The 20,568-nt window shown below is 44.9% G+C and overlaps 1 protein-coding gene across 1 annotated transcript in view; it reads right to left on the bottom strand.

Annotated features, from left to right (window-relative positions):
- Nucleotides 1-20,568, bottom strand: part of gabrg2 (gamma-aminobutyric acid type A receptor subunit gamma2) — a gene marked incomplete at both ends in the record, with an annotated part of 30,204 nt that overhangs the window by 8,571 nt on the left and 1,065 nt on the right. The window contains 5 exons of the mRNA XM_079738535.1: nucleotides 4,484-4,677; nucleotides 6,438-6,520; nucleotides 7,729-7,949; nucleotides 11,051-11,118; nucleotides 13,857-13,996. Of these exons, the coding sequence (XP_079594661.1) occupies nucleotides 4,484-4,677; nucleotides 6,438-6,520; nucleotides 7,729-7,949; nucleotides 11,051-11,118; nucleotides 13,857-13,996 (706 nt within the window). The remainder of the gene's footprint in view (nucleotides 1-4,483; nucleotides 4,678-6,437; nucleotides 6,521-7,728; nucleotides 7,950-11,050; nucleotides 11,119-13,856; nucleotides 13,997-20,568) is intronic.

Genomic DNA, 20,568 nt, shown 5'->3' with positions numbered 1-20,568 from the left:
AAGTTACGGTGGACTTCATCCGCAGTGTCTTACGCACAAAGCCTCCGTCTCGCTGTTATCCCTTACACAGTCTCCCTGCCTCAAGTCCCTTCCTCTAGCCTGCTCCCTCACTCTCCTTTTCTCTCTCTCTCTCTCTCTTGAAAACAGTAATGTCCTCCTGAAGGTCCTTGCTCAGAAGAAGCACTTCATACAGCCAATGAAATGTCTATGCTTATGTGCGCAAATATCTACATGTATGCATTAAAGTGTATCATTGTGTGTGTGTGCGCGTGTGTGTGTGTGTGTGTGTGTGTGTGCGTGTGCGTGCGTGTGTGTAAGTGTGTGCGTGTGTCCTCGCGTGCATGTGCGCGTCTGTGTGTGTGTGTGTGTTGCTGGACATAGGTTGAAACCTCGGCTCCCCCCTGAAAGGCCTCCCTGATGTAACGTGACACGAGGAGGCCAGCCTCTGGTCATCTTGGACGAGACGAGAACTCAAACAAAAGCAGACACAGCCTGCAAGTAGAATACAGAGAAAGGACGGGCACCGCAGAAGATCCTCCCAAAATGGTGAGCTTTAAGTGAGCTCCCTGCCGCTGGTCCGTATACTTCACCCTCGGCATCCAGCCCTCCCGTCTCTCTTTATTGTGTTGTCCTGGTGGAGGTGTTGATCAGGCGACCACGGCTGGACGGTAAGTGAGAGGGGTGGCTGTGATAAGGACGGCCGCCTGGAGGAGCCTGCGCCGCGTCCCGGCAAATGGGGAGGGATTTGGGCCCAGGGGCCGCTCACCTGAGGTAGCCCTGTTTAGAACCGGCACTGCTGCGCCTCTGTCTGTCCCTGTGTCGGTCTGTCTGTCTGTCTGTCTGCATGTCTGTGTGTCTGTATGTCTGTGTGTCTGTCTGTCCCTTTGTCCGTCTGTCTGTCTGTCTGTCTGTCTGAATGTCTGTCTGTCCGTTTGTCTGTCTGTCTGTCTGTCTGTCCCTTTGTCTGTCTGTCTGTCTGTCTGTCTGTCTGTCTGTCCCTTTGTCTGTCTGTCTGTCTGTCTGTCTGTCTGTCTGTCTGTCTGTCTGTCTGTCTGTCTGTCCCTTTGTCTGTCTGTCTGTCTTTCTGTCTGTCTGTCTGTCTGTCTGTCTGTCTGTCTGTCTGTCCCTTTGTCTGTCTGTCTGTCTGTCTGTCTGTCTGTCTGTCTGTCTGTCTGTCTGTCTGTCTGTCCCTTTGTCTGTCTGTCTGTCTGTCTGTACGTCTGTCTGTCTGTCCCTTTGTCTGTCTGTCTGTCTGTCTGTCCCTTTGTCTGTCTGTCTGTCTGTCTGTCTGCCTGTCCCTTTGTCTGTCTGTCTGTCTGTCTGTCTGTCTGTCTGTCTGTCTGTCTGTCTGTCCCTTTGTCTGTCTGTCTGTCTGTCTGTCTGTCTGTCTGTCTGTCTGTCTGTCTGTCCCTTTGTCTGTCTGTCTGTCTGTCTGTACGTCTGTCTGTCTGTACGTCTGTCTGTCTGTCCCTTTGTCTGTCTATGTCTGTCTGTCTGTCTGTCTGTCTGTCTGTCTGTCTATCTGTCTGTCCCTTTGTATGTCTGGCTGTCTGTCTGTCTGTCTGTCTGTCTGTCTGTCTGTCTGTCTGTACGTCTGTACGTCTGTCTGTCTGTCAGTTTGGCCCGCTAATGATGAGTCTGGTATTGCTTATAAAGGTAGCTTTTTGGTTTGTCTCTTGGAGGAGGAGGAGGAGGAGGAGGAGGAGGAGGTGGAGGAGGAGGTGGAAGGGGCGCTTACTGTTGCTAACACCTCTTTTTTCAGACACTTTTTGCCTTTGCGGCGTCACTACAACATAGAATCTCATTCAGGACTTGTACCCAGCAAGATGTCTCTTCCCTAATTGGCTGAAAAGAAGCCTAGCTGTCTCCAGACTTTCTCCTTCTCTACTACATTCACATGTGTCTACCTGAGAGCAACCTTCAGGCGAGAAAAAAGCAGATATATCATACGACGATTTACAAAATCACTGGCAGAATAGCTTGTAGTTTGTCGTAAATCATTTCAATTGAGAATTCCCTGAATGAACAGAGACTACATTTTAAAACAATTCACAACCCAGAGAAACTTTAAGGTCCAAGCACTTGCAGGCTTTGCTATTAAGCAAAGCCTGCAACAAACTACCACAGCATACATGGTTGTGTCCCCTGTTAGCACGGTGTAACCAAACACCATGAAGGATCCAATCGAATCAGTCCCACGCCACTTAGCGCTTTGATCTGGGACATTACGCTGAAGGGGATTAGGAAGGTGAGAGGGGCTCAGAGGCCCGATGGGTCAGCGCGTCTGTACAGCAGACACAACGGGGGAAACGACGGCTCTCTTTGCTCCTTCTGAGTGTTCTCCAACACACAAGCAAGGTCAAGACGGACGACAGACACTCCCGGAGAGGTCGCAGAGGATAGGAGGTCTCTCTGACCTGCGCCAATGTTTTCTAATGTGACAAGAAAGCAGATGGCCGCTTATGCAAATATCCGGCAACACGGAGAGAGCGAGACTTATAGCTTCAGAGAGAGAGAGAGAGAGAGAGAGAGAGAGAGAGAGAGAAAGCGAGAGAGGGAGAGGGAGAAAGAGAGAGAGAGAGAGAGAGAGAGAGAGAGAGAGAGAGAGAGAGAGAGAGAGAGAGAGAGAGGAGGGAGAGTTTCTCCCTGTTCCTGATAGTGGTCGTCTTGGAAGGCTTGTCTTTCTGGCTACATTCTAAAATCACTCAAATGTCCTCTGTGTGTGTGTCTATCATCCCACAGTCAGTCTGTTATGCTCAGGTGGATTGTAGCAGTGAAGCTGCAGATTTAAACTCCACTGTTCAAATTAAAAATGCCTGTGGGAGACGTCCCCAGTGTGTCTGTGTATGTGTGTGTTATTGTGTATGCATGTGTGTGTGTTTGTGCATGTGTCTGTGCACGTGTGTGCGTGTGTGAAAACCCAGGCTAAACAGCTGTCGAAGCAACCATGCATAGCCCAGTGAAGACTTTGGTTTGATTGCTGCTCCTGAAACCAGACATCCTAACCACTCGACAGGAAAACACGCTGGCTTGAGATTCTGTAATCGCGTGTCGTGTCCTCCATAGCATTACAGTGAAGGGCTTGATATCCCCACACATTTAACTGTGTGTTAACTCAACTCAAAACGATATAAACATATTCTTAAGAGGTCATGAGCATAAATACACAAACACATACACACAAACCCACACACACAAGCTATTTTAAGTTAAACCCCCTGTGATTTGGCTGTAGTAGATAACTGTGATACACTGCATCTGCAAAGGTAAGCAAGAATAATGAGTGGCCGTCACTACACTTCTCGTGAAATTATCTTTCCCGACCATCGCATTCCCCATTATAGAGAGAAGGCACCAAATGGATTGACTATAGCCAAGGAAATATCCATTTCCCTTGATCAATATGCACTTAGGGGAATAGCCTCAATAAATATCCCCAAAAAACTAAACAAATTCCAACCCTACTATTAATGCAAAAAAAAACAGACACTTGCACGGCATATTTATGTTCATAGACAAATTGATTGGGTTCCTTTTTAGTCACTTATGCACATTCATATCTGCCAGAGTAAGGAAAACCACTCTAATACGATCGGAAGGTGTGGCTAAGTGATTAGCCAGCATGAATCATCCAGAGGCTTGTTGAGTTTGTGAGTAAAATGAATCGCTTGCTCTGACTTTTTTTCGGCCATATGGCCGAGATTAGATGCAATAACATTCTTTACCTCATTTTTTCTATTTCTGTATATTGTATCTTCACATGCATTACGTATTCACATCTAATGCAAAATACACATCAGCAAACAAGATGCATATACATGCCTGTATTGCAACTTTCCGTAAGTCAACACAAAATACCTGAAGCAGAGAATCACATCGCTGCCTTGCTTTACGGGTGAATGAATCAACCCAAAAAATGAATGATTTATTCCCAGTATTCCCTGTTTCATTTTCTTGTTTTGTTAATGTCAAACGCACTTGTCAACGAAGAGGAATGAAGAGGAAAGAAGATCTTGAACACAGTGTTTCCCAGGATGCAATGACCTTGATAATGCTTCTTCATTGGTGAGTTGACAAGTAAACACGCACGCACGCACGCACACACACACACACACACACACACACACACACACACACACACACACACACACACACACACACGCGCGTGCACCCACACGCAAACGCACCCACAAGCAAGCACGTGCACACACACACACACACACGCACAAACGCACACACACAACCTCCCACACACGTGCACACAAACGCAAGGAAACACACACACAATCAAGCATGTGCCGCACACACGCACACATGAAGACCCCCCCCCCCCCACACACACACACACACACACACACACAAGCACAGGCTTTAACGGGCAATCGTCCTCGACTAATGCACGTCGAACATAAACCGATCTCGACGCGGCGAAAGGTTAGCGGAGGAGCGGCGGGAGACGGAGCTGATGCTGCAGCTGATCCATGAAAGGGCAGACAGGCCCGCCGGCGGCTTCCCCTCCACCGACGGGCCTGGACCTACCCGACACGGTCCTGACGACCTCCGAGGTGTTCCTCAGGCCCACGAAGGAGAACTGGTACAGCCTCCAGGAGCGGATGTCCCCCACCTCCACCGAGCTCCGCTTCCACTTGTAGACGATCTCCTCCCGCGGGTAGCCGTCTGCATGCGCGCAGGGGAGAGGCAGGACACGACCGGGTTAGAGTGGGGGAACACAGGTCCTCGGGGCAGGGGGGGGGGGGTTTTCCTGGGGAGGTTGCTGATGGGACAGTCGGCAGATGGGAGGAAAACTCTCTTATATTTTTGGAAGAATGAAATGGTTTAGGCTGTTCTTTCTGCTTGTTTGCTAGCGTTTTGTCTGTCATCGCACTCCTTACCATCCCGGGGAAAAGGAGGGATTTACTACTTTGCATTCCCTCTCAAGGTCTCTAGCTTGATCGTGAAGGAAGCCTTTCCTTATGCTTCGGGGCGCTAGGGGGTTAATGTATTTAATTTAGACTCACAATTTATGAACCACTTAAGAGGATTTTCCCAAAATGATTGTGGTAAAATACATTGACAAGGTTATTCAGAATAAAGGTTCTTCAACTAAACTAGACATGACTTGATTATACAACAACAATGAACCCTTGTACTATGTCTTTTGGATACACAAAATGTGCTTTAATAATTCACTCTGTGTTGGGTCCCCTACGCATGAGTGATCCTCTCCCTTCGGCTTATATTCGCAAACACAACCAGTAGCGCTATTCCAGCTAAATAAGTCAGACACATCATCCTAGCACGTGCGCTGCGGCTCGCCGCTAACGTGAGTGCAGAGGTATGAAGGTGATTGGCTGCTGCAGCAGGGAGCTACCGCGGCGCGCCTGCACGGTGTGCACTTGGATCGCAGAGCAAACCGCAAGGGGCCGACCTAACTATGTTAGCGTTCCTTTGGACAGCCCGTTCTTCAGGGCCTCGGAGGCACGTCGGATCGACAGATTCGTCTGTTCCGATATCCTGTCTGACAGGAAGTCAACCCTATTAAGCGGCAATGCACGCAGGGCATACTTTTAAATCAGACTCCATTCTCCTTTATATATTTATTTACTGCTAACTGGAGATTGTCCAATCCAGAGAGCTGGGGGGGGGGGGGGATCCAGAGTCTCTGAGTAAGGCATCAACCCATGTTTAGTGAGTGCCTTGTGAGATCTATAGGGATCCATCCGTTTATTATTCTCCCGCTAGAGCTATTGAGGAAGGATCTCCCATGGTGCATCTCTTTGTAGCTCCCTGGCAGGCTCATCAGAATTTCCCTCCATTCCCCCCTCATACTTAAGACTTGGCTCCTTGGCTCCTCCATCCTTGGGTATACTCCCCAATAAGAAAGCACTATTCTAAAACGATATTGATCTCATGCAAATATTGCCTTAAGGGAAGTGTTGTGAGGGTTTTTTTCAGGAGACATTGGCAGGAATATCACTTTTCATTAAGTGCAGGGCTCATTTTTGTTTTTACCATATTTGTTTACTGGTATACAGGATATGACTCACGTATTGACTTCAATATTATGTTGATGTGAGGCTCTGTATTCTTCCTCACAATGCTGCAGTACGAACCAAACAATAATGAATCGGGTAGGGACTGTGAACGTAACCCCTTTTCACAGTCATGGTGGTAGTGTGGGAAAGAGTTTGACTTTTATAATATGACTTATTACAAGGAGAGAGACAGCAATAAAATAATATATAATAATAATAATATATATATATTTATATAAATGTATGGTAAGGTGGTAGCAAGATAAAGGGAGAGACATAGTAAGAGATTGAAAAAGGGGAGAGAGAGAGAGGGGAGAGAGAGAGAGAGAGAGAGAGAGAGAGAGAGAGAGAGAGAGAGAGAGAGAGAGTAACAGTATGTCAACAGCATATGGTATGACTTACAGCTTGAAAACTCCAGGGGACAGGAGTGCTCATCCATGGGAAAGTTGTTCAGTTTAAGCTGGCACTCAGCGTCGATAGTCAACCTGGAAACACGCAAATACATAATTTAAGTGCCCGAGCAACAGAGGAATCGCCTGGTAAAGTGAATGAAAATAATTACAAATAAAAGATTTTGACGGCGGACAAATTTATTGCTATTTTTTGTATTGTACATGTATTGAACGGAATAACAAACACATTAGTGTGTGCAGTCTTTCCGAGCATCCTTTGACGTAGGTGAAAACAGCCGACGCGAGACATCGGCTCGCACTCAAAACACAACTAACTCCCTCTAATGCAATTCACAACTTAATCCACGCATAGCACCTTGAACTTTATAAACGTAATAAAACCTAACCTTCTCAAACAGCAGGAACAGCGTCTTGGGTTCATACTTTAAAGACCTTAAAGGCAGAGTCATTACGCCACTCTAATGAGTGTGTGACCTTAACACCGAGTTTTACACACCACGCGACGGTCGTATATCACAAGGCAGCCATCCTAATTATCTGTTGGTTAAACTCTGAGTTCTTTAACAAATTAATGAAGTGGTGTGGGGGGAGGGTTTGGGCGGGGGTGTGTTGCGATGCGCGTATGAGGAATCCATCATGATGTGATAAAGGGTCGCCAGGCAGAGTTCACCTCTCCTCTTCTTATCTTATTACGGTTGATAATGGCAGACCTGAACGGCGGCGACGTCCCGCTGCGTTTACGATGATGTACGGAGCGCTGCACGCCCGGTTATTAATACGCCGCCCCCTGTTTACGCTGCCGCTCTGAGCACTTGTCCCGTTAGCCGCGAGACGGGAGAAACTATAGAGAAGGTTCACCGAGGCACCTGCTCACTTAACAAAATGTGTGTGTGTGTGTGTGTGTCTGTGTGTGAAATGCCAATCTGAGTGACATTATTTGCCGTTTGTTATAAATGCTTCAGATAGATACGGATGAAAGTCGAGTTTCAGTATCTTGAGCTCGGAATGTAATCCAAATGTCTATAGACGATATATTATATTCTACTGAATTATGCTGATCAAAGCAATGTATGCATCTTTGTATTTGAGTAATAATAGATTAAGATGAATGCCATTTGTATTTATATTCACGTGTCACTCTGTGTCACTTTGCAGCAACATTAAACCACAACTGACTGAAAGCCTTCTCCCAGAGTCAGAGCGCAGAACGTAGAATCCCCTGTCCTTCTCTGTCCTCACGCACCGCCGTTCCAGCTCAGCCTTTATCTGCGTTCGCTTACCTCAGAGTGTACAGGATGCGTCCGTCGTTCCAGATCCGGAGCATGCGATTGGGCGTGGTAATCCAGTGGGCGTCGGCCTTCTTGGAGTTGCGGAAGAAGGTGTCGGGGATCCAGATCTTCCCGACCATGTTGCTGTTGAGGCGCAGGACCTTCATTGTGCTGTTGAACTTTAACCTCCGGTCGTACCACGTCTGGGCGAAGAAGATGTCGATGGTGTACTCCTGATGGGGGAGAAAAAAATGTTTGAAGGATTCATGTTTTCACAAGATCTTTCATGCTTTTTTTTATTTGACATGGATGAATGCCTTTCTTAATTATAAAGTCATGATTTCAAGGCAATTCCATAAAGCATATGGAAGGCTTCATGTCTCCTTATGAATAATAATCATATATCTTACATCTGCCTTTGAAGACATCAAAGTTGGCAGCTCTCTCTCTCTCCAACCCCCTTTATTTTACAAGTTTGACTTTTAAAAAACCCCACCTCGGGGAAATTCCTCCGAAGGTTTCAATGTGTTTCAAACCACTGACCCTTAAAATAGCTTGGGTGCTCTCTGAAGCAGAAACCTTAAAAGTACTTTTTTTTGTAGATAACTCTTGGTTAAGGAGGAAATGTACATTTATAATAGAAATGTAATGTCAAAATACACTTCCAGGCACCACCACTCCTCAAGATGGCTGTCTCTGGGCCCCGTGGAATGGCTTTGTGCCCGGTTAAATAGCACCGCTGAACAAGGCCATCTTGAAGCCCTCAACCCGAAAATTAAATGTTCAACGGGGCAATTAATATTCCCTCTTGTTCGGCTGAAGTATTATCTCTCGTCATAACCTGCCCTCACTGTGCTTTTGTCCTCAGAAAGGGAGGGGGGGGACGGAGAAAAGAATGAATCCTGTTCAAAAGAAGCATGACAAGTGAAGATAGAGGTGAGAGAAAGAGAGAGAGAGCATCAGAGAGAGAGAGAGAGAAAGAGATAATAAATACATTAATACACAGGGATTTGTCTGTGAGAGGACACAGAGGCATTCAGTTCCTGACAATAGCTTAGCTTAACAATGCAGCCCAAATCCACGTCAAAGAGTAACAAACAAGACTTTAAACCCACATCATTTATTCATTTGTTTATCAGCTCGTCAATCCACGGCAATTTATTCGGAGTTACTGTCAATGTTTCCGCTGATCCAAGGTGATTGTGGACTTGACTTCATCGGGAACCCCTGCCAGTGTGCGGTGTCACCGCTCACTGCATACACACCGTGACACACGCGTGTGTACTCCGCGCCGTGCGCACAGTGCCGTGTCACTCTTACACCATCCCCTCCTAAGGTAAGGGAACTCGAGCCTCCCCATTTATTTATTTCAATTTTCTTCTCTCACTCCTTTCCTTTAACTGTGTCCCTCTTCCCTGCTCCCCCCCCCAAACACCTCACTTCTCTACGGAGTGTGCGATTTGTACCGCCGCCATATTTGATCCATTCCTCATACATAATTAAGAATTCTGAAAATTGTTTTTCATGCTGCGATGCGCACCCTCGCACTGGCAGTGCACTTCAACATACGCACCTCGCACACGACTCTCTGGTCCCCTTCTCCCTACTCCCTTCTCCCCTTCTCCCTACTCCCTACTCCCTTCTCCCTACTCCCCTTCTCCCTACTCCCTACTCCCTTCTCCCTACTCCCTTCTCCCTTTCTCCCTACTCCCTTCTCCCCTTCTCCCTACTCCCTTCTCCCCTTCTCCCCTTCTCCCTACTCCCTACTCCCTTCTACCTACTCCCTTCTCCCTTTCTCCCTACTCCCTTCTCCCCTTCTCCCTACTCCCTTCTCCCCTCCTCCCTACTCCCTACTCCCTACTCTACTCCCGTCTCCCTTCTCTCCTACTCCCCTTCTCCCCTCTCCCTTCTCCCCTACTTCCTACTCCCTTCTCCCCTCTCCCTTCTCCCTTCTCCTTACTCCCTTCTCCCCTTCTCCCCTACTCCGCCTCCCTACTCCCCAACTTCCCTTCTCCCTTCTCCCCTCTCCCCTGCCCCCCGCCCCACTGCGGCCCCTCCCCCAGATTGCCGGTGTGATTTAGTGTGCACGCGGCGGACCGGCGGACTCTAATGACATCGGAAAGTGCGGTGATCAATCAAAGTTTCACGTGAGCCAAAGGCCATTGTTATCGAGGAGCATACCGCGAGGACGCACACGTACACACACAAAGAACAACACAAACACGCACACGCGCACCCACTGACACACACTTGGTCTAAGGGTAGTGTGGGCTGAATGTGATTAACAGCCAGCAGATCACAACGGCGCCTCTCTATATACGTGGCTGTGACAGTAGTTGCGGGGCGGGCGAGAGAGAGAGAGAGAGAGAGAGAGAGAGAGAGAGAGAGAGAGAGAGAGAGAGAGAGAGAGTGGGTGCATTAGTTGATGCAAAGCACCCAGCCAGCCAGCAGTATAAGACAGCTTTAAAGGCACCTTTCAACCATGCAGAGCAGTAGACAACTCCACCGGAATAACAATAGGATTCAACTCTCAGCAGGACACCAGAAGACAGAACGCAACCCAATGCTACATCAGGTCCTGGTATCTGCTGCAATATGTCACACACACACACACACACACACAGGCACACATGCACGCACAACAACAAGCCGACATAGATACACACCCCACAAACACAGGCATACAAATACACACACTAACACAGCCACACAGTCACACCAAACACACATACAAAGAAAGACATGCATAGACACACACAGAAACATGGACATGCAAACACACACCACCTTTTATCTCTCTCTCTCTGTCTGTCTTTCTACCTCCCTCTCTCTCTCTCTCTCTCTCTCTCTCTCACAGTAATCTTGTTTCCCCACCCACTCTCCTGCCCTATTTTAACTGTTACGGCAGCTTAACTTGTATGCTCTGGTCTACAAATAGTACAGAATTCATCCGTGTTGGGGCCAGCCACTCCTAATGCCTGTTGCAAACCGCAGGCCACCAGAAAGTCACTCACACTGCCAGTGGCAGCCATCTTTAGCCAGAGAATTAGTAAAACGATTAGTTAAACGAAAGTGACTGAAGGGAGCATGCTTTTAATGGGATCATAATCATTGGTCGATATCAATTCATCAGTTGATTGATGTCAATCGTGCAGAGTAAAAAGTAATTGGTTTATTTTAATTCTTCTTTTATGTGAAGACAAATGATTCAATATGACTTTAATCTCCTTTTGAGGCAATGCGATCAGCAACAACATCAAAGCAAATCAAACCGAGATAACTCATGTAAGGTTTAATATTTACAGTCGGTTATGAATGACAGAGTTGTACTCACCATGTTGATAGCATTCACCGGGCCAATGCTGTTGACAAACATGTCTGTGTGGATCACCGTTGGTTTGACTGCAGTGAAAAGGAAGAAAACTCTGTTTCAAAGACGGCATTTTAGTTTATTACTGTTTAAATATTTTTAACCCACTTGGGAAGAGACATTGGTAGGCTCTGACAGACACTTGCATAGCCTTTAGTCAGGGATGAATGAGGGGATAGACTGAGGTGAATACAAAAGTCCTGACTTGTCCCCAGTCCACAGGAAAAGTATGAAAGAATCTTTTTAGTCAATTAAAAGGTGGACAAATTGTGTGGCATTACTAACACTTCAAATAAGATATTTAAATATGGTTTATTGAATATATTTTGAATACAGAGGCGAAGGACTTTCTGACATTATGTTTAGGTTAAATTGCAACAATATATTTTTTTTTCAATGGGCCACAGAGTTGTATTCATAAATATGAAGCAATAGACATAGAGAGCAACACAAAATAACACAATAGAGCAAGACAATTCAAAAACACATACCACGATACAAAGCATTGCATAAAGTTATTTGAGCAGCATGCCTATGGAAAACATATCCTAAATATGCTTCTCTCTTTTTGAAGTACTTCTTTCTCAGCATCAATGGAGGTGTGTGTGTGTGTCTGTGTGTGTGTGTGTGTGTGTGTGCGCGTGTGTGTGTGTGTTATACTGAGGCAAGGGGAAGAGCTGACGTGTGTGACCAGGTCGATGTCAGAGGTGATAAGGCTCTGGGAAAATACTTGACAGCAGGGTAAAGAGAACGTAAAACGTAAAACGGCGGAAACGTGTCAGAATTCTCAGGGGCCTCTGGGATCAGCGTCCGCAGCGCTTTGAACCCCGTAGCACAGCGCGGACCTAAGGGTGGACTAGTCTGAGGAGTCGGCATCTGTCAGAGGCTCCACGGGAAGACATTATGGCTCTCAGATTCTCCCTGAGACAGGAGGCAACGGACACTCGCTGTGCAAAGGGGGGTAGGGCGGAAGGTTCACATCAAAATGGACTTCACGTCTTTCCCAGACGCCTGAATTCTGAATGCTTTCAGTCCAGGTCAAATGCTCGTAAGAGACGGGTCCCTGTTGCTCACAGTCTGGTCCCTCACAAGGGTAGCTTACACCACAAAACATAATAACCCGCTGATTCTCTTAATGGATGAGCTATCAACGTAGCCATGTAACAAAGCGTATTTTAATTACACTGCGCACTAGCAAAGAGACGCTCTACATAGATCTCTCCGCTCCCTTATATTACTCTTTCCTGCCGTCCGTCTCTTTCCTACGCTCCCTCATTTGCCTCATCGTTATACGTAGACCGCCGAGGCATTCAACATTAAATTAACTTTGGAGAGCTTCAAAGGGACAAACCGCGGCACGCTCTGCCAAATCCCCCGGATTTACAGCGCAGGAGCAACCTCGGTCTCAGCGTGTTGGTGGGTCGGGCGGGCGGTCCGTCCGTCGGTCGGGCGGTCGGTTATGCTATAGCTAAGTCGTTTGCCAATTTAAAACGGCGTGTGTCACTTGGCAGCTGCTGTGCCACGGAGACTGAGAATGCAAGATCATAGCGCGTTTGAAGAAGTAGAAGAAGAAGAAGTGGAGGCAGGATGGCATCGTCGGGGGCTGTCAGCCGCGTCTGCTTCTGAGGGCTCGCTCGGAGACGCGCTTTATGCTCATATGATGCGAGATGCGTCGCAAACCACCTCTTCATTTTGAACCACGGAAAAAAACGGAGGGAAACAGACCTGTCACGGTGCACTGAGTTACGCATTATTTATAGATTGGATGTGAGCGACATCGTCGTCATTTGAACGCGGGTTAATATCAAAGCATGACTTGACTCATTTGACTGAACAAAGAAATTCTTAATGGTCAAGTTCAACCCTTAAATGGTGTTGTGTATCATGGAATGGACCGGTGCTGTACTTAATGGTGCATAGCGCCGTTTGCCTTGAATTGACGAATCGTCCAATGAAGGGAAGAGAAACTGATTTCCATGTTCCCAAGTGGCAAGATGGGGCATTCAGAAAGTGATTTGAATAAGCGTGTTCCTACACTGGTCATTCTCCACGGTGTTGATTTGAAACCTTCACAGAAACTTTGTCTGAGAACGTCGGAATCCGCAGTCCGCACAGGATGTGTGGAGGTGTGTCGGCGGCGATCAGCACAAACGTACACACATTCACAATATAGGACGACTCTATTTCACTAACTATGAAACTATTCTACTTCTTACATTGTTGTCCAGAACCCATGCATATGCATTACTAATTCCAATATACTTCAGCATGTCTAAATGTCCTTCAATATCGATTGCAAATAAAATGATAAATATGCTCTATTTTGACAGCGAGAATGCAATACTAATAGATTTGTTGATACTAATAATGTATTGTGAAAGGGTTGCCTGAAAACAGCCGGGCAGAGGTTTTGATCCACCCACCATCTGTTTATTCTAATTCTGACAATTCTTCAAACCCTATACCCTACCCTACCCTTTTTTCAAATTGAGAGGTCGACTTTTCGTGTGTGTGTGTGTGTGTGTGTGTGTGTGTGTATGTGTTTATGTTTGTGTGTGCGTGTGTGTGTGTGTGTTTGCACGCTGGTGTGTGTGTGTGTGTGTGTGTGTGTGTATGTGTTTATGTTTGTGTGTGCGTGTGTGTGTGTGTGTGTTTGCACGCTGGTGTGTGTGTGTGTGTGTGTGTGTGTGCGTGTGTGTGTGCGCACACACGTATACGCCTTCTGATCCCGGGACCAAACAGAGTGCTCCGTGTCGGAGTGTGCGCCCACCTCCGATGTCGGGGCGCAGCTTGTTGTCGTAGCCGTACAGCAGGCTGTTGAGGATGTGTGTGACGTCACTCTCGTACACTTTGGGAGTCAGCACCCACGTCTTGTTGGCCACCTCGTCGTCCTCGTCTGTCTGGATCGAACTGGAAGGAGAGCAAAGCCACGTTTTAATACCATGTTACCATGGGGATGTCTTCGGGATTAAACGTGCACATGTAGGAACGACTTGAGAGCCAGTATCTGAGGGTGATTAGTGACTGACGGATCGCCATCTGTCAGCCGGAGACAATGTGGTGAATGCATTGCTCAACGGCAGAGGAAGTCGGGAGGGGGCACAGGGAAGGGACGCTTTTTTGGGTTGCTTATTCACTAAATCTTGATCTCCGGCTCATTTCCGCTCTCTAGCTTTACAACTTTCAAATCGTACCTACAGCACCTTTAAAATACGATTGCAGCATTAGGAAAACTTTATGATAAAATGTGATATGTGCAACCAAAATGTTGCACGCATCACGTGATTTTGTGATTAGTGATTTTAACTGAATTGGCTAAATGAGCACTGTAAAAAATAAATAAGGTAATCCAGTCATACTGTCATGTTTTAGGTTGTATTTGGTGAATTAGACTTGAATTCACATAGCCTTTATGTTATTTAAAGCATGGCAAAGTCAATACATAATCTTTTGGCATGAAAAACAGGAGTGTAAATACAATTGAAAATGTAGTTTGTTTCTTTTTCACAGATTTAATCCCTTGCATGTCTAGACGGATATCTGTAAAACATTTAGAGTCACATTTATGATGAACTTCAATAGTGGAATGGAATTACCAAAAGCAACTACACTTAAACCACGACAAAATTTCCTATAAAACACGCAACTGAAGGATGGAAGGATTTCTGGCAGAGCAGATAGGAACAGAACGTAAACTGGATGAAACACTCAAGCAGACGATGCAGTGGATCGCTTTACACGAGCCCCGCCCCACCTATGAAGTTCGGACAGATTAGGCGGTCATTGCAGCTGTCACAGGCACACCATCCACGACAGAAGTAGAAGAAGAGGAGGTTTTTGTCAACTTCTTCCTTTCTTTGATAATATTTGAGACGGACATTGAAAATCACATTTTAACAGGCTCTCAGGCATAACGTGGTCATCTTTTTGTTGAACCAAACAACCGCATTGTATCGCAGTTTAAGTGTAAGTACTTTAAGGGGCCGCTATTTCAATAACTGGTATGAGGTTAGGTCAGTTTAAAGCCAATTTAAAATGCAGTTGTTAAACAATAGCTGGGTGAACCTGCATATAGAATATCCAGAACTATTTTCTAATTAATAGGTCTCTGAAAAAGTTGTGTTGGAGTTCATCAGCAAAAACATAATATGAATAAATAGTACTTGGGAAAAAAAGAAATTCAATGGAAAAATAACAAATCTATTATATTGGAAATATATAACATAGAATTTTTTTCTAATGTTTGAAAAAACAACACAAAGCAGGGTATTAAATGTACATTTATGCAAAGGGATAAACTTTATGCTCTGATTATTTCTGTTAAGTTTGCCATGAAATGGATGCATGGAATAATTGCTAGCGAAACAGCTGTACCTTAACCATTAGCTAGCATGTCAGAAAGACACAAAAGCTACATATTGCTGCTATCATGAGACGTTTTGTGACTAACTTCCCATCAACCTGGGCAGTGTGCTTCCACTCCAATTCCCCCATGGTGAACCCCTACTAAAGATGCTTCTATGAGGTATTGCGCCCTCACGTAGGTTCATAATCGGTGACAAGGGAAGTGATTACTTTATTGTTTTACTTATACAACCAATAAAGGCAAATGCCTCATATGTTGAGAATCCATACACTACATCATAACTTCACATGATATCTATGTACTACACTTCCTATGGGAATCGTTGAACTGAGATCGATCAAAAGACAGCAGAACAATGCTGTTTGCAAGGTTGCAACAGCAAACACCAGTCATCGTTCCAACAGCGACTTCATGACTCGGGAACGCTGTATAAAATGTTCAGAGGACACTGAAGCGCTTTTGTACAGTCCGCTACAAAACAACGCAACCTTGCTATTTTTGCGTGCACAATTGACTACAAAGTAATAACTTTTGTAGAAACCACTAGCCTCGACTGTCTGGGTTCCCCACAACGTATATATGCGAGGGTAGAGTTTAACTGCACCGTGGGAGTTGTTATTTTATGTTTGCCAATTTAAGTTTTCTATTTTTTACTAATTTGTTCAGTTTTTATTCCTCTCTTTTAATTTCACTGAACTATGCTCTCTCCAGATATCATACCAGCTGAAGAACTAAACCATGCAAACCAAGTCTTCTTGGAATAAACGACATTGAATCTGACTGCCAAGGTCTATAAGTGAACATATTTCCGCCAAGGCAGAGCTCACAATAAAATATTTGGTCATATTCTCAAACATATCCTGTTCAGGATCACTTGGTAGAACGAGCGGTGGCCCCTGAGGCGCGATCAGAGAGACAGACAAGAGAACAAACGGAGCGTCAAACTTGAACCTGAGCCTTCTGTAGGACTTCAAGAGCGAGACTGCATTGCAGGTGCACAGAGACCTTCACCTTATGTCATCACGGCTCTGCCTACGTTAACAACTAGCAAATGATTCAGGAAAAGGCTTTTCACATCGTCATCTTCACGTGTCTAAATGCTTATAATAGAATATGTTTTTTGCTTTCTGTGTATGTTTTTATAGTGATTTATAGTGCTGTTTTCTCTTTCTCTCACCATTTAGTCGTATTACGGAAATAGGCTACCAGCGCGCTAGCAATAGTATGTCAATGTGTTGCTACTAGATGTTGCCGTGGGCACCGGGCAAAGACCATCTATGGGCATTCACGAGTGCTTTAGAGTTATATAAATATATTCAGAGAAGTATGGTTTCCATGGGTAAGTTGAAGAACAGAAAAGAAGGCTAGGGGAGGGGAAGTGGGGATGCACTAAGAGCTCTTCCTTGCTCGGAGCTCTTAGGCCACAGAGCCAGGACACACTCGCCTGAACACTGCATTAAGTGCTATCTATTTTCTCCTGAAAACCACTGTCTTACGCATTAAATCTCCAGCATATTTCACTAGAATAGTGCATACGGGGCCGAACCTCCCGTGAATAGTAAATAAGAAATCTCTCTCACACACACCTGCACGCTATGATTTTCCAGGATGAAAACAAACTTATAAATGCTGCTTCACATCTATCCTTAGGCAATGATGAGACACACAGATAGAGCACGAAGATAGATAGACAGATGTATAGATGGATAGATGGATAGATATATAGATAGATGGATGGATAGATAGATAGATAGATAGATAGATAGATAGATAGATAGATAGATAGATAGATAGATAGATAGATAGATAGATAGATAGATAGATAGATAGATAGATAGATAGATAGATAGATAGATAGATAGATAGATAGATAGATAGATAGATGGATGGATGGATGGATGGATGGATGGATGGATGGATGGATGGATGGATGGATGGATGGATGGACGGACGGACGGACAGACAGACAGACAGATAGATAGATAGCTTGCTGGATAGATAGAAATTACATAATCCTTGTTACCATACAGTTGCAGATCCAAGTTATATTTTCATATTTCAGGCTATCTCCCTGCGCAAGAAAACACCAAAGTGCTCGAGATGAAGGAGAGATCAAAGGATAATCCCTCCAACACACATGTACGATTTCACATACTCATGCGGTACCTTTGGTTCCACAATCAGTTTTCGCCAATTGGGCGAATCATTCCATTCTGTAATGTGTGTGTGTGTCTGTATGTGTGCTTGTGTGCATGTGTGTGTATGTGTGTGTGTATGTGTATGTATGCGTGTGTTTGTCTGTGCGTGTGTGTGTGCAAGTCTGTTTGTGTGCGTGTGTGTGTGTGTGTGTGTGTGCGTGCATGTGAATGTAATTGTGTGTGTGTGTGTGTGTGTGTGTGTCTGTGTGTGAGAGAGTGAGTGTATGTGTGTGTGCATGTGAGTGTAATTCTGTTTGTATGTGGTGGCTTGCATTTCCCTGTTTTCCAGGTCAAGTGACAACAACATTAATCCGCTACACACCGAGAGAGTAGTCTGAAGTTTACGATGCCCTAATAGCAGGGACCTCATGCTTTAAAGAAAAATGCTTTATGGGCGTTTCCTCGCCACCAAACACCAAAACCCTGACCCAAAATAAGTCACGTTTATTGAAATAACACATGGCCATGGGACACCTTGTTTCAGTTCGACATCAATATATTCTGATTGTATCCAGGTTACCATGTCCTCCGAGTCTGCTTCGTGTCGTAATAGGGAAGCTAATTCAGAGCCGCATCAACGACCGAAACCAGTGTTTATCTAGTATCATCAACCCCACTGGCTCCCCCGCGAGCCGTCCTCTACGCACATCTTTAATTGGGGATAATGAACAAACAGTACCTAATGAACCCGTCTGCTGCCGCGGTGTGAATCAGGCCTGGTGTTGACAGCCAATAGCAAACCGACGACGTCACCAGCGTGTCAAACGACCAGCGAGCCTCGACAACAATGCAGTGCGATCTTTAACAAACACCAGTCCATAACCACAGGGAAACAGAAGTATCTTTACAATTATCTTATTTAAAAAAAATTTAAATGAATCCAAGTAAAGCTCTTATCAAAAAATAACCCTTGGGAGGAGAATTATCTTACAGTGTCCGTGCACAATACGGCACCTGGATTAAGCTTAGAAGCTCACGTAAATAAACAGACATTGGGCAGAAACACACATCTAGATTTTAACAGTATTTACAAGTGAGATTGGGAGATTTAACACAAGAGAAGTTATCTGAAAGTCACATCAAGACAAATTTTAAGGAGGGATGGAAATGCTGCGGTTGGTACTACGAGTTGCACAGACAAGGATAACAATCACAAAATAATTCAATAGTCATCCCCGGTGATTGGCAATGATCCCTTGTTCGGCTGGTAGATGGGGGGCTGATGTCTTTTAGAGGATTGAGGAACAACAGGAGGATGGTTGAAGGAGTGACTAACTTTAACATCACTCATCCTCCTCTGTCCACACGTCTTAAAGCGCCTGAGCCACTATACAGAAGGAAACTCATGCGCGCGCTCTAGATTAAGGAAACCTAACATATACCCAGAGAAAGGCCTACAAAAAAAGAGAGGCTTTAGTATCACTGCTCACATTGCTGCAGCATGTACCAAAATGGAAGAACAATATAATGACATTTACACACCCCTAAGGTCGGATACCTCAGAATTACTACCACGCTATCAAACAAATTATGGCAATGTAATAACAACCTCGCTATTAACCTATCTACCTGCAAACTATCTATCAGTTATTTTGTTGGTGTTTTTTATTAGTCTTCAGCACTGAAGTAATAATATTCATAAATGTGAACAGAAAATACCAAAATGACGTTCCCCTATCTTTGTACATTGAAATGTGGGTCATTTCAATGTTATTATAGGTATGACTTAGCGTCTGTTTGCCGATAGAGCTACTTAACAACCCAGCTAACTATTCAGTGATGAATGATTTTGATGTGCAGCACTATAGAAAGGGCCTCCAGCTTCCAGCAACTGGTGGCAATTTATGTACCGACACCAGACAAGAGGTTACTTCAGAATGGTGAAATGGAATGATAACTTTCTCCAGTGCTTTCTTATTCATGGAAATAAAGCCGTATTCAGAAAACAAGTCCTTATCCAGATGACGTGATGTTCTTATTTATCTCTTTCCGCTGTCTAGGCCGAAAATTTGTACGGTCAAAACACAAAGCATAAAACCAATATCAAATTGTGATTTTGTTTATCTGTGAATTCAAGCTTTGACAAATGTAGTAAAGAGAGTACAAAGCATTTAATTATAGATGCTTTAGATGATTATTTTGAGAGAAAAATGAACCCTACCAAGGTAATTGCAGCTAAAATGTGGTTATCTATTATAACCTGTGTAAGTCTTGAAAATGCCAAATTACAATCATTTTCTGTTCCCGTGTATAGGTTAATCATTTCCTAATTGTAAGGGAATTCTCTGGATTCTGCTGGCATTACAAGACTGTGGCCACATGTGTCCAACTAGCTAGTGATGTCTCAGAACCCTGCAGGTCCACATGTGTCCCAGCAGTTAGTGGTGTCTGAGACCTGCAGGTCGACATGTGTCCCAGCAGTTAGTGGTGTCTGAGACCTGTAGGTCCACATGTCTCCCAGCAGTTAGTGGTGTCTGAGACCTGTAGGTCCACATGTGTCCCAGCAGTTAGTGGTGTCTGAGACCTGTAGGTCCACATGTGTCCCAGCAGTTAGTGGTATCTGAGACCTGCAGGTCTACCCCTCTCGTGGACGGTTCATCTGGTGTTTACAGCTTCTCCACCAGTGGTTCCTCCTAGAATAGGATGTCATCATGTGTGTATATATATATGTATATATGTTTTATGTGCCATGCCCCAGATGACACATTTTAAATATTCACGAAAAACTAAACAGGTTCATTCACGTTACAGTATACCATTTCTAATCAAATTATCAGATACAAAAATAGATTATCTTATGCAAATGTATTTAACTACTATGACTTTGGCATTATTACTGCAGGCCTCTAGGCCAAACCCTTTTGTTTTTATACAAGGGATCCAAAAACTGAAAACTTGCATTGCCAAAAAATGCCAGC

Source organism: Pollachius pollachius (assembly GCF_949987615.1).
Source record: "Pollachius pollachius genome assembly, chromosome: 6".
Taxonomy (NCBI): domain Eukaryota; kingdom Metazoa; phylum Chordata; class Actinopteri; order Gadiformes; family Gadidae; genus Pollachius; species Pollachius pollachius.
Note: the sequence above shows the minus strand (reverse complement) of the source record. Positions and strands in the feature narration are given on the sequence as shown.